This window comes from Myotis daubentonii, chromosome 9 (genome assembly GCF_963259705.1).
Source record: "Myotis daubentonii chromosome 9, mMyoDau2.1, whole genome shotgun sequence".
Classification (NCBI taxonomy): domain Eukaryota; kingdom Metazoa; phylum Chordata; class Mammalia; order Chiroptera; family Vespertilionidae; genus Myotis; species Myotis daubentonii.
The window spans coordinates 80,786,574-80,798,527 of record NC_081848.1 but is presented as its reverse complement, the minus strand read 5'-3'; the positions used below and the strand labels follow the sequence as shown (position 1 = coordinate 80,798,527).

The 11,954-nt window shown below is 56.0% G+C and overlaps 2 protein-coding genes across 6 annotated transcripts; one reads left to right on the top strand and one right to left on the bottom strand.

Moving 5' to 3' along the window:
• The first annotated feature begins 3,832 nt into the window (after positions 1-3,832).
• CTSW (cathepsin W) lies at positions 3,833-7,601 on the top strand. 3 transcript variants are annotated; one of them, XM_059710041.1, is made up of 10 exons: positions 3,833-3,935; positions 4,397-4,481; positions 5,255-5,368; positions 5,733-5,887; positions 6,003-6,099; positions 6,184-6,264; positions 6,341-6,463; positions 6,661-6,725; positions 6,806-6,998; positions 7,479-7,601. In XM_059710041.1, exons 1-10 carry the CDS (start codon positions 3,849-3,851, stop codon positions 7,481-7,483), a joined length of 1,005 nt encoding a protein of 334 aa, XP_059566024.1. In that variant the 5' UTR covers positions 3,833-3,848; the 3' UTR covers positions 7,484-7,601. The 3 variants fall into 3 exon arrangements, with proteins under 3 accessions (XP_059566024.1, XP_059566023.1, XP_059566022.1); XM_059710040.1 differs by lacking the exon at positions 7,479-7,601 and adding an exon at positions 7,086-7,315 and having other exon boundaries at positions 6,806-7,006; XM_059710039.1 differs by lacking the exon at positions 7,479-7,601 and adding an exon at positions 7,086-7,315 and having other exon boundaries at positions 6,003-6,264; positions 6,806-7,006.
• FIBP (FGF1 intracellular binding protein) lies at positions 7,491-11,429 on the bottom strand. 3 transcript variants are annotated; one of them, XM_059710042.1, is made up of 10 exons: positions 11,237-11,427; positions 10,873-11,071; positions 10,563-10,689; positions 9,633-9,733; positions 9,010-9,164; positions 8,632-8,740; positions 8,486-8,549; positions 8,145-8,231; positions 7,960-8,057; positions 7,491-7,611 (listed from the first exon to the last, which is right to left on the bottom strand). In XM_059710042.1, exons 1-10 carry the CDS (start codon positions 11,319-11,321, stop codon positions 7,542-7,544), a joined length of 1,095 nt encoding a protein of 364 aa, XP_059566025.1. In that variant the 5' UTR covers positions 11,322-11,427; the 3' UTR covers positions 7,491-7,541. The 3 variants fall into 3 exon arrangements, with proteins under 3 accessions (XP_059566025.1, XP_059566026.1, XP_059566027.1); XM_059710043.1 differs by having other exon boundaries at positions 9,031-9,164; positions 11,237-11,425; XM_059710044.1 differs by lacking the exons at positions 7,491-7,611; positions 7,960-8,057; positions 8,145-8,231 and adding an exon at positions 8,248-8,399 and having other exon boundaries at positions 11,237-11,429.
• Positions 11,430-11,954: the final 525 nt, after the last annotated feature.

Genomic DNA, 11,954 nt, shown 5'->3' with positions numbered 1-11,954 from the left:
AAAACTTCCCGCGGGGCCCCGAACCCTCGCCCGGGGCGAGACGCTCCCAGGCCCTGAAACGTTCGTCTCGGCCCCGCTCCCCTCCGTCCCCAGGGCTCGGGGGCGGGGGCCGCTGCTCCCCTTTGGCCCAGAATGAATGGAAGCCCCTGAAAAGGCGGGCAGGGCCCAACCGGGGCGCGCAGGACGCCAGGGTTTCGCGCCAGCTCCTCCCGGGCCCTCCTCCCACCCGTGTGTCCCGGGTTTCCGCCTCCCCCCCCCCCTCCAAGCAGAGGGAGCGCCTTCGAGGGCGGGGCCTGGGCGGGGCCGGCTCCCAGGAAGGGGCGGGGCCTCTCCTGCCCACGTCTGAGGGCGGAGCCAGACGGGAAAGGCCGCGTGTCCAGGGATCCCCGGCCTCGGGGCACACCACGTGCGGGAACTGCGGAGCCCTCCCTTCCCTTTGCCACCCCACTTTATCCTCGCGATCTCCCCGAACGCAGCCCTGCCCGGGAGGGTATGCCCCGGAAGGGACGTGACCAGGAAGGGTCCCGAGGTGAGCCCTGGGAGCAGGGTGAACTGGACAGTGTCTCTCCCACCCCAGATCCTTCCCAGCTGCTTGGGTGAGGAGGCTAAAAATAATAGCTGTTTAAAACCAAAAAGACTGACATTAACAAGTGTCGATGAGCACATGGAGAAATTGGAACCCTCATACAACGTGGGTGGGAATGTAAATTGCGGCACCAGCTTTGGAAAAATTATGGCAGGTCCTCAAAATGTTACATGACACAGCAATTTCACTCCTAGGAATATACCCAGGGGAACTGAACATGTCCACACAAAAAAATCTGTACACCTTGTTCATAGCAACACTATTCATAAGAACTAAAACGTAGAAACAGTTTAATTTCCGTCAACTTACAAATGGATAAACAAAATGTATATGAATGGATAAAAAAAATGATAGACTATTATACAGTCATACAAAGGAATAAAGAACTGATATGTGCTGCCACATGGACAAATCCTGAAAATATTTGCTAATAGTTATGGTTTCTTTTGGGATGATGAGAATGCTCTGAAATTAGATAGTGGTGTTGACCACACAATTATATAGATACACTAAAAACCACTGAATTGTATAATTTACAAGGGTAAATTTTATGGTATGTGAATTACATACCTCAATGGAGCCATTTTTTAAAATATATTTTATTGAATTTTTTACAGAGAAGAAGGGAGAGGGATAGAGTTAGAAATATAGATGAGAGAGAAACATCGACCAGCTGCCTCCTGCACGCCCCCCACTGGGGATGTGCCCGCAACCAAGGTACTTGCCCCTGACCGGAATCAAACCGGGGACCCTTGAGTCCGCAGGCCGCCGCTCTACCCACTGAGCCAAACCGGTAGGGCAAGCCATTATTTAAATAATAATAAAATGTTAGCACTGGATTATCAAGATCTAACCATTCCAGGTATCAGCATGTACCCTCCTGCCAAGCCAGGGAAGGGGCGCCATTATCACCCCATCTCACAGATGAGAGGCTAAGATCTGTCCAGGCACAGGCAGAGTGCTAAGGACAGGACTGGAACACAAGTCCTTCTGACTCCAAGACTCTCTGGGCTCTAATAAAACATAAAAACAACAAACCAAAAAGGGAAAAAGAAAACAAGACTCTGGGCTCCTTGCCCCACGGTAGAGCATGAAGGAGCCACCATTTGAACTCCTGCTCTGTGCCAGCCGGGGTGGAAGGTGCTCCACGGTGTCAGTCCAGACAAAGGAACTGTCACTGCCACTTGGAGATGAGGAGCAGAGGCCCAGAGGGGAACGGCTGGCTGCACAGTTGACGTCTCTAACTTGAACACAAGCCTCCATCTGCACTATTAGGCCTGAGTGCACTTGCCACTCAGAGTTGTCTCCTGACCTCTATGACCCTAACAACTTTCCCGCCTTCTGCCCTTTGGCACTGGGGCCCAGAGCCTCATCTTGGTTGATGTCAGGAGTTCCTCCAGGCAGTGAGCCCTTGAGGGCCCTGGGCCCCTGCCGCAGCCCTCACTGGCTGCCAGCCAGGAGCTGCAGGATGAGTGCAAGTCAGTGAGTGGGGAAGTTCATTCATTCATTCATTCATTCATTCAACAAATGTTCAGTGTGGCCACCATTGACCAGGCTCTGTGTTAGGTACCAGGGACACAGCACCAATCAAAAATGACTAAAATCTGGCCTCGTGGGGCTCACATTCAATGGAGGGAAAAGTGGATCAATGAGGAAGGTCACCCACTCCACACCCCGTCTCTCCTCCCCCAAGTTTCCACAACCCCCACCACCACAGAGACGGATTTTATTTCATCCCCTTTTATGCCCACACTGGGACCTCTAGCCCTGAGGCTGACACGTGGGGCCTTAGTCATAGGTCACACACAATCCAAGACTAGCTTGGGGTATGTGAAGGGGTCTACAACCACGCAGCCAGGTGCCCCTCTATGGATGGTCTGTCTCCTGAATTTTAATAAAGACAGCATGGCTCTTTTTTCCCCAATAGAGTAGTCCCTTGACTTATTGTCTGGAGTGGGAGTGAGGATGGTGCAGCAACATGAGGCAGGTTCCTAATGAATGAAAGAATGAGGTAGTGAGGCACACACATAAATGAACCCCAGGACCAGAGCCCTCCTCCTGCTCCCTCTCAGATACTCCCTTTCTGGGGTATCAATCCCCAGAAAACCAGTTCTCCCCCCATCTCTGGTCTTGGGCACTGGTTTCCCGCCTGGAGGCGCATGGGGAGAGCCCCAGCCTGAGGACCTCTTCAGACCGAGGCAGCAGTGACCGCTGTCACAGCCCTCCCCGGCACTTGCCTTCACAGGCCTTGGCCTCGCTCTGAGATGCCAACCCTGCTGTCTTTCTGCTCCCACATCCCCTCAGGTTGTGACAGGAATGAAGAAAAGGAGGCAGGAGCTGCTATTTGCTGTCCCCTGGACACGCTCCTGCCACTTGCACTTTCCTGTTTAAAACCCATGGGAAACAACAACATGACAACAAATGGTTCAGTCAACAACACCCACCCAGTCTGCTCCGAGCCGAGCCACATCCTGGGCACTGTGGACACAGGCGCCTGACACCTCTGGTGCAGTCGGAAGAAAGACACAAGTGGGCTCAGGCACGGCAGGGGCTCAAGGGGCTGTAGGTTACATCAGAGGACGAGAGCAGGGAAGGCTTCTTGGAGGTGACACTTGAACTGACGAAACTTTGTAGGATGAGCAAGTGTTTTCCCAGGAGCCACTGACCACCCTCTCTCCACACCCAGTTGTCAGGGGCCTGTGGCTCCCATAGTCCCCTGGGCTTACCCTTCACAGTGCTGATGGCTTTATGTCACTGCCCTCTCACGACCTGTCTCCTTAGGGACAGATCCATCTAAGAACTGCCCCAAACAGGGTGGGCTGAGAGCCGCTGTGGAATAAGGAAAAAGTGTGCCCTAGCTGGTTTGGGTCAGTGGATAGAGCATTGCCCTTCGGACTGAAGGGTCCTGGTTTCGATTCTGATCAAGGGCACATGCCTGGGTTGCAGGCTCAATCCCCAATAGGGAGTGTGTGGAGGCAGCCAATCAATGATTCTCTCTCACTGTTGATGTTTCTCTCTTTCTCTGTCCCTTCCTCTCTAAAACCAATAAAAATATTTTTTAAAAAATTAAAAAAGAAAAGAAAAGGGGGTGTGAGTAGACAGGTAGAGGGCCTTGTAGAGATAAAAGCCTGAAAGCCTCTTGCTTGCGGGGTCCACCTCCCCCTCCCAGCCTGGTTTCCCCTCAGCGGTTTCTCCAGCTCCGCCCTCTCAGCACCTCCAGCTTGGTCTGTTTCCTGTCCCCAGCACTCTGGTCTGCAGCAGCATGGCACTAACTGTCCATCTCTCCTGCTTCCTGGTCCTGTTGGTGGCAGGTCTAGCCCAAGGCATCAAGGACTCCCTCAGAGTCCAGGTAAGTGCCCGCAACCTGCTCCCCAAACCCTTCCTTCTGCAAGCCCCATGTATGGGGCTCACCCCTTCAGAAACAACTGACTTGTTCCCATTTCTCAGAGGGAGCAACTGAGGCTGGAGAGGTGACTGATATGCCAAAGCTCACCCAGGGAGATAGAACAGACAAACTGACTGATCCTCTAGTCTGTGGTCGGCAAACTGTGGCTCGCAAGCCACATGCGGCTCTTTGGCCCCTTGAGTGTGGCTCTTCTTAAACCTTAGGAGTACCCTAATTAAGTTAATAACAATGTATCTACCTATATAGTTTAAGTTTAAAAAATTTGGCTCTCAAAGAAATTTCAATCGTTGTACTGTTGATATTTGGCTCTGTTGACTGATGAGTTTGCCGACCACTGCCCTCGCTCAGTCCCAGCAAGGACTCCTCATCCAACCCCCTCCCCCACCACCCCTGGTTCCTTCCAGAACCCAGGTGCGGGGCCGCTGGAGCTGAAAGAGGTCTTCACTCTGTTCCAGATCCAGTATAACCGAAGTTACTCGAACCCAGCAGGTATCATGGGACCCCTTCGTCTCTGGTCCAACCCCACTCCTCCCATTTAATCAATGATGAAATCAGGCTCAGGGTGGGCAGTGGGCTTGAGGTGAACCCCATTGCTTGAAAGCATGTCATCCCTGTGCGTTGAACACGGTCATTCTTTGCTATGAACCTGGAGGGAGGTGGTGGCTGTTGGGGGTCTGCCCAGAGGATCCTTCAGCTCCACAGCCACTTTCCTGCGCCTCCTGGCAGCGAGCAGGAAGCCACCATCTAGTCACGGGTTCCTTCAGCAAACACCTAGATACCCCTTTTGTCCTCAAATTGGGACTCCCTCTCCACCTGGCTCTGTTTCCGCCCCCTCTCTGGATCTCATCTCCCTGAGGGGGATAGTCTGTGGGTGCCTTTCAGCCTGTCATGGGCCTGTACCCCATCCTCCCCCACCCCTGCCATGTTCCAGCCCCACACCTGTGGTCAGAAGTGTGAGGGTGGTGATCTGGTGGCAGGAAGCCCAGCCCCACCCACCCACCTTTCTCTGAATCACTCTGCCTTCAGACCCTCTACTTGGCTCCCCCCAGGTGGGCAGTGTGTCCCCTTCCCGTCTCCTGGGAAAACCCACCCTAGTGGGCTGGGAGCCACTTTCTTGGCCCAGATGATCTGCAGGGGGGCTGGCAGGGGCCACAGGAAAGAAGCCAGTGCTCATCTGGGTGGGAGGGCACCCGGCAGGTGGCCACTTCCTGCCCCCACGGGCTTGGGAGCCGGCCTGGGAAGACCTCTGTCTTTTGGTCCAGAGTATGCTCGCCGCTTGGATATCTTTGCCCGAAACCTGGCCCAGGCTCAGCGGCTGCAGGAGGAGGACTTGGGCACAGCCGAGTTTGGGGTGACTGCATTCAGTGACCTTACAGGTACTGGGTGGGGAAGCAGAGCTTGTCCAGGTACTGGCAGATGGACAGGGTGGACCTTTGGCATTCATTTCCCGGAGAGGGACCCCGAGGACCAGGGGCCTGGGTGCTTGTCCCAAATCACCGAGGGCAGGGACAGGTACTCCGGAGGCCTGTGTCCCAGCTCAGCTCAAGGCTGAGCGCAGGTGCAGGGGAATGCACTGCAGCAAGGAACTGGGTCTCTGTGCCTCCGCATCCTTGCCTTTGTGTCTCTCGGGGTATTACGGGGACTCAAATGGCCAAGGATGTGGATGGCTGGAGCGGGAGAAGCAGAATATGGGGAGGAGGGGTCAATATTGTGATCTTGGTGGTCCCATCTGTCCCCCAGAGGAGGAGTTTGACCAGCTGTATGGGAATCAGAGGGCAGCTGGAAGGGCCCCCAATGTGGACAGAATGGTAGGATCTGATGAGTGGGAAGAGTCAGTGCCCTCCACGTGTGACTGGCGGAAGGCGCCCGGTGTCATGTCACCTGTCAAGCACCAGGTATCTGCTCACCCAGCCTGGCGCGGTCCAGCCCCAGTGGTGGGAGGGAGAGGAGAGGAGAGGAGAGGGGTCAAAGCCCAGATCCCTTATCAGCCCCCACTCCTTTTCCCACTAGAAAACCTGCTTGTGCTGCTGGGCCATGGCGGCTGCAGGCAACATCGAAGCCCAGTGGGGCATTAAGACCAGACAGTCTGTGGAAGTCTCTGTGCAGGGTACGGCTGGGAGAGGGGGCATGTGTGCCAATGGGGGCATGGGGCCTGGGGATCAGTCACCCACATTGTCCCTTCTTGCACCAGAACTACTCGACTGTGGCCGCTGTGGGGATGGCTGCAGTGGCGGCTTCGTCTGGGATGCATTCATAACTGTCCTCAACAACAGTGAGTGCCGGCCTCTCTGGGGGGCTGAGGCTGGGCATGTTCTGGGGCTGAGTCTCCTGGCCTTGCTTACTTCCAGGTGGCCTGGCTAGCGAAAAGGACTACCCATTCCGGGGGGCGGTCGGAGCCAAGTGCCAGGCTAAGAAGCACAAAAAGGTGGCCTGGATCCAGGATTTCATCATGCTGTCGGACAACGAGCAGAGTACGGGCAGGGTGGAGGCCCAGGCGGATGTGGGGGGGAGGAGGGATGACAGGGATAGACAAACCAGCACAGGCAGACAGATGGGGCTATAGACAGAGATGGAGGAATGGGGGTGGGAGGGAGAGAGTTGGAGACAACCATGAGCTGAGAGCAGGGGAAACAGAGCAGGCATGGCCTGATGGCACCTCTACCCCCAGGAATTGCCCGGTACCTGGCCACTGAGGGCCCCATCACTGTGACCATCAACAAGAAGCTATTGCAGGTGCGACAGGGAAGAGAATGGGGGGAAGAACATATAGGGGATGTGGCCCCAGACTCAGCCCCTCTGCCCCGCCCCTGCAGCAATACCAGAATGGTGTGATCAAGGCCACACGCACCACCTGTGACCCTCAACATGTGGACCATGTTGTCCTGCTGGTGGGTTTTGGTAAGACCAAGTCGGCGGAGGGGAGGCAGGCAAAGGACGTCTCAGGCCATTCTCATCGTCGCTCCACCCCATACTGGATCCTGAAGAACTCCTGGGGGGCCAACTGGGGTGAGAAGGTGAGTGTGATATTGGGACAGGACAGGGCAGGGCTCTCCCCGCCTTCTGGCCCTACCCTGATGTCCTCTGACTTCCTAGGGTTATTTCCGGCTGCACCGAGGGAGCAATGCCTGTGGTATCACCAAGTACCCGATTACTGCCCGAGTGGGTCAACCAGCTAAGAAGGTCTCCTGCCCTCCCTGAGCCCGCCCCTCGCTCTCGCCTGCTATGCCTGCTGCGTCCTTGCTGGCCACCCCCAAAGTCTTCTCCTGTCCTCCCAATCCTCTTGCTATGCGTTGAATAAACAAAGACAAGATTCTGTATTCTCAGTGGACTCCGCTGGGTGGGGAAATGGAGAGGGAGCGCATAGACACCATTCCTGAACACATCCTAGTCCCTGCAGGGCCAGTGTACACACAGGTCCTCATACACCGTGACGCTTAGATACATATGCGTATACACCCTCCATACACGGACCCTGTGTTTACCCAGCATAGGCTCCTCCAAAGTCATGGCAACTTTATTGTCAGTGTGAGTAGAGTGGTGGGAGGGGCCTTAGTCATGATAGAGGCGCAGGAGGCAGCCACGGAGGGTGCCCATGTAGCGGTCCCAGAGGGCCTGGTGCCTGCAATGATAATGGTAACAGTAATGGCCGAGGTTTACCACAACCCACCGTGTCACGGCCCTGCTCTAAGTGCTCTATGTACCTTCACTCTTTAATCCTCACAATATTCTATGACCTTCACCATTATCACCCCCAGCTTACATGTGAGGAGACTGAGGCATGGAGAGATCAAGGAACCTGCCCTAGGTTAAGTCACAGCTTCTTAGAGGTGAAGCCAGGACTCTGGTCCACAAAGACAGTCACCCCAGGGCAGCAGAACAGGAAACCCTGAGTCTGCAGGGGGGCCAGGCCCTGGCAGGAGGCTGGCTGGGGCGAGGCCTCGCTGAACAGGAGGCCGGGGTAACTCACCGGAAGCCATCCAGCGAGTGGACCGACGCTGAATACTGGTTCAAGAACAGTCGCACATCGTTCAACGGCCAGTGGTCAGAGCGGCAGGGCTCCACGAACTGTGGGCCCAAGGAAACATCTGGCACTGGTACAGCTCAGAGACAGGCCAGGGCGGGGACGAGTGGACAGTGGGCAGGACAGCTCACCTTCTCCACCAGGTCCACAAACAGATCTCGGACGTCCTTATTGTGGGTCAGCTTGGCAGCCACATTCACCAGCCCCCGGGATAGGTTCTGTGGGGCAGGGGGCCTGGGAGTTCTGCCTTCTGCCCCAGAGGCTAGGGGAGGGGCAGGCCCCTCTCCAAATCTATCCACCTCCCTCAATCAACTCCCCAATGTTTAGGAGCTGGCTCCCCCAGCACAGGTGGGCAGAGGGAGCCACAGCGCCACCTGCTGGTCAACCTAGGGCATGAACAGAGTCACCGGGTGGGACAGTGCACTGGAGGCTGGAGATACCCAAGGGACATAGGCTGGCTTGGGCCACAGACCTTGAAGTTGGCTTCCATCTCAGAGAAGACACCCAGCTTTCCCCGGAGGGCAGTGCACACCAGGCTGCAGGAAGACGAGGTCAAGCCTAGAGCTGCCTGGGCCCCCCACTTCAGGCCCCACCCCACACACAACCCCCCAGAGTCACCTCTTATGCAGATCCAGAAGGTCCTTGTCCGCCACCAGCACTTTGAGCTCCTTCAAGTCCTGGAGAAACTCTTTGTCTAAGTCCACATCCATGTCATCCACCTGGGAGTCTGAGTAAGGCCCAGGAAGGGAGTTGGGGGGCGGGGGCACGACAAAATGCCTTCCTGGGATAACCCACGCCTTCCTCACCCACCACATCGCACCCCCATTAGACAGAAGAGAAAGCAGAGTGTCAGGGAGGTGGAATGCTTTGCCCCGGACCACAGAGAAGTAGTGGGCCCTTTGTCTGCAGACAAGGTGAGTATGGGGACACGGGACTATGAGCAGAGATGGCTGGTGGGGTAGCAGGCCCCGAGAGGGTGGGGAGGTGTCCAGGCACCTGGGTCAGTGGGGGCCTCACCGACGGCTCCAAGGGTCCAGTTCTGGATCATGAGCTCAGCACAGAAAGCAAAGTCGCCAAAGCTCAGATACTGCAGTTTTTTCTTCCCTGTCTCAAAGCGGTTGTTGGCAAAAAAGACGATGGCTGCATAGTCTCTGCAGGGAGGGGAAAGGAGACCTGTCAGAGCTGGGCATTCCTTCTGAGCAAGCAGTTCCCACCTGCAACATCTACGAGGCATCTGAGCTCTGGCCTCTCTCGCCCTAACTCACTGTGTGACATGTTTCAAGTCACCTCTCTCTGGGCCTCCTCATCTGTGAAAAGGTTTCAAACCAGGTCTCCTAAGGGATGTAGCAGGAGACCACAGGGGTAACAGTTACCATTTACTGAGCACTTCCCGAGCTCCGGAGCTGTGCCATACGCTTTCCAGGTGACACCAATGGCCGGGTTGGGATTTGAACACAGGCCAGTCTGATTCAATTTATAGACCAGGAATGAGATAACCATCCCCCCACACAGCCAAGAGGTCAAGTGGGTTGGGGGGAGGGGGAAGGGGACCAGACTCAGGGCCCAGGGAAGGACTGTGCCGATGCGGGAGATAGACAGCTCCTCGCCCGGTCGCTCACCTGGCCAGCCGATCGGAAAGAAGGAAGTGCTGCTGGATGTTATCGACCAGGGAGCCCCGCATTTCCTCCACCACCTTGAAGACTCGTTTAAAGTTGTCGAACTGCAGGGAAGGCAGGGGAGCAAGGACTGGTCAGAGGTCGCTCACCCAATAAATTGTTTACTGAACAGCATCCCTCACCTATCTATCTATTCTGTCAACAGATGCTGATCTATTATTCCTTCAGTAAGTTATCAATTCAACAAAATGTCTATTAGCTTTTGCCATCTCAGATCAATGTTTACTCAGCTCCTACCACTGAATTCACTCCTGCTTTTTAGCACCACGCTCTCCAGCTCTTCTCCAGCTGGCGCTGGAACTGACCCTCCTAAGGCTCAGAAAGTAAAAAATGAGCAAATGCTAAGCTGTATACAGGGAGTTCACAGGAGACGCAGAGAAAAGATACTAAAGTTCCAGAAGAAGCGTTACTTCTCCTCGGCACCACCAGGAAGCTTGTGAAGAAGGTGGCATCTGACGCTGCCTTGGATTTCAAGTAGACACGGCCAAGAACTGTAGCCTCCAGGCAGGAGCAGCACAAGCAAAAGAAAGCTGGACTCTGGGGAAATGCAAGCCTAGGGAGGCTGGCAGGGACCAGCTCACAGGAGAGTATGAAGGGCAAGGCCAAAGAGTGTGGCTACTACCCAGAAGGGAGTAGGAGCCAATGAAAGTTTACGGGCAGAAGAAAGCTATGGTCAGATCTGGGATTCTGAAAGGTCACTCTGGCTGAAGAGCAGGGATGGCTTTGAGATGACAAAAACAGGGGAGAGGAGACTGGGTCCAAAGCTGCTGCCACAATCAGAAGTGGAGGAGGAGGTTGGAGTTGGGATAGTGGCCACAGGGGTGGACTGTGGATGGAATGTTGTGTTGGTGAGGAGGAGGCTGCAGTGCCCACCTGTCTTCGGCAGCTTTTAAGGGTAATGCCGGTTTTGGTGCTGATGTCATCCAGGTCTTTCTTGGTGCCCTTGGAGAGCTTCTTGCCCAGGACCTCACGCACAAAGGCCTCATCAAAGGCATAGTACCTGCATGGAGGCAGAGGACACTACTGACTTCCCCTAAAGGAGAGGAAAAGGGGGGCTGGCAGAGCCTGGGCTTGGCCCCTTGTGCTCTCCACTTCTTCAGGGCCCAGGTGAGTCCCGTCCCTTCCCGGGCCTCAGTTACAGTCTGCAAAATGGGTACATGGCCAGAGTGGCTGGCATCCCCACCTCTCAATGAGCAGCGCTTGTCGCGAGGGCGGGATCTGGAAGATGAGCTGGTGCAGCAGCTTGGGCGGTGCGTGCAGCAGGCGCTCCAGCATGTGGAAGGTCCGATAGTGATCCATGGTGTCACTCTGCAGGACTGCTGCCGTGGCGCCCGTCTGCTCCAGGATTCCCGAGCGCACCCTCAGGGCCACCGCATCGTTCACTGGGGAGCAGGCACCGGCATCAGGCCCCGCCCCGCCCGCAAAGCCCCTGCAGGGATTCCAGCTCCGACCTGCCAACCTCCCTCCCGCCTCCGCCCGCTTAAAGACGGCCAAGTGCAGGCTCCGCCCCTCCGCCCAGCCAGACAACCGCTCGGCCCCTCACAGACCCGAGTAACCATCCAGCCAGAGGCGATACACGTCCTCGTCGATGAGGGTCGTGTTCCCTACGAAGATATCCAGCTCGTTGGTCATGGCGACACCCGGACCCGGGAGCAGCCCCCGCGCCCCAGAAGGAGCGAGTATTGCCCCGGCGGGCGCGCCGCCGCCGAGCCACTTCCGGGAGCGCCGAAATTCCGCTCCCCGCACCCGGAGCCACAGACGGACCACTTCCGGGACAGAGAGGGTGGGGCAGGAGCGGCGAGGGAAGAGGCGGAAGTGGTGGAGCGGCCACACCACTCCGCGGGACCGGGAGTCCCGGGCTCCCCGGTCCCCACCGCTGCCCCTACCCCGGCCCCGCCCGTCTCCCCGACCCTGGAACCTTTCCCCGTCACTTCCTCTGCCCCATCACCCCGCTTTCTCAGCTCTTTTCAAATCCTTACTGGCCTGTATCCTAAAGGTGGGAGTTTCCCAGGGCTGAGTCCTAATTTTTTTTCCTGCGAATGAAGGTGTTTAGCCGACTTCCAAAGCCTTTAGCTGGGAGCCCTTCCGTTCTTCCTGCCGCTAAGCATCTCTCCTGGGATGCTACACTTGCTCCCATGTTTGTGCCTGTTTGTTGAATTTATTGATTTTAGAGAAAGAAACGTCGATGCGTTGTTCCACTTATTCATGCACTCATTGGTTGCGTCTTGTATGTGCTCTGACCAGAGATCCAACGGCGGCCTGGGC

Bases quoted from the DNA above. Each gene is read 5' to 3' on its own strand.
- CTSW (XM_059710039.1), top strand. From the start codon at position 3,849: ATGGCACTAACTGTCCATCTCTCCTGCTTCCTGGTCCTGTTGGTGGCA. The intron at 5,369-5,732 runs GTACTGGGTGGG...TCTGTCCCCCAG, and splicing joins TGCATTCAGTGACCTTACAG to AGGAGGAGTTTGACCAGCTG. The intron at 5,888-6,002 runs GTATCTGCTCAC...TTTTCCCACTAG, and splicing joins TGTCACCTGTCAAGCACCAG to AAAACCTGCTTGTGCTGCTG.
- FIBP (XM_059710042.1), bottom strand. From the start codon at position 11,321: ATGACCAACGAGCTGGATATCTTCGTAGGGAACACGACCCTCATCGAC. The intron at 9,165-9,632 runs GTGAGCGACCGG...CCCTCCCTGCAG, and splicing joins CTTTCCGATCGGCTGGCCAG to AGACTATGCAGCCATCGTCT. The intron at 8,741-9,009 runs GTGCCTGGACAC...GGCCTTACTCAG, and splicing joins TGAGGCCCCCACTGACCCAG to ACTCCCAGGTGGATGACATG.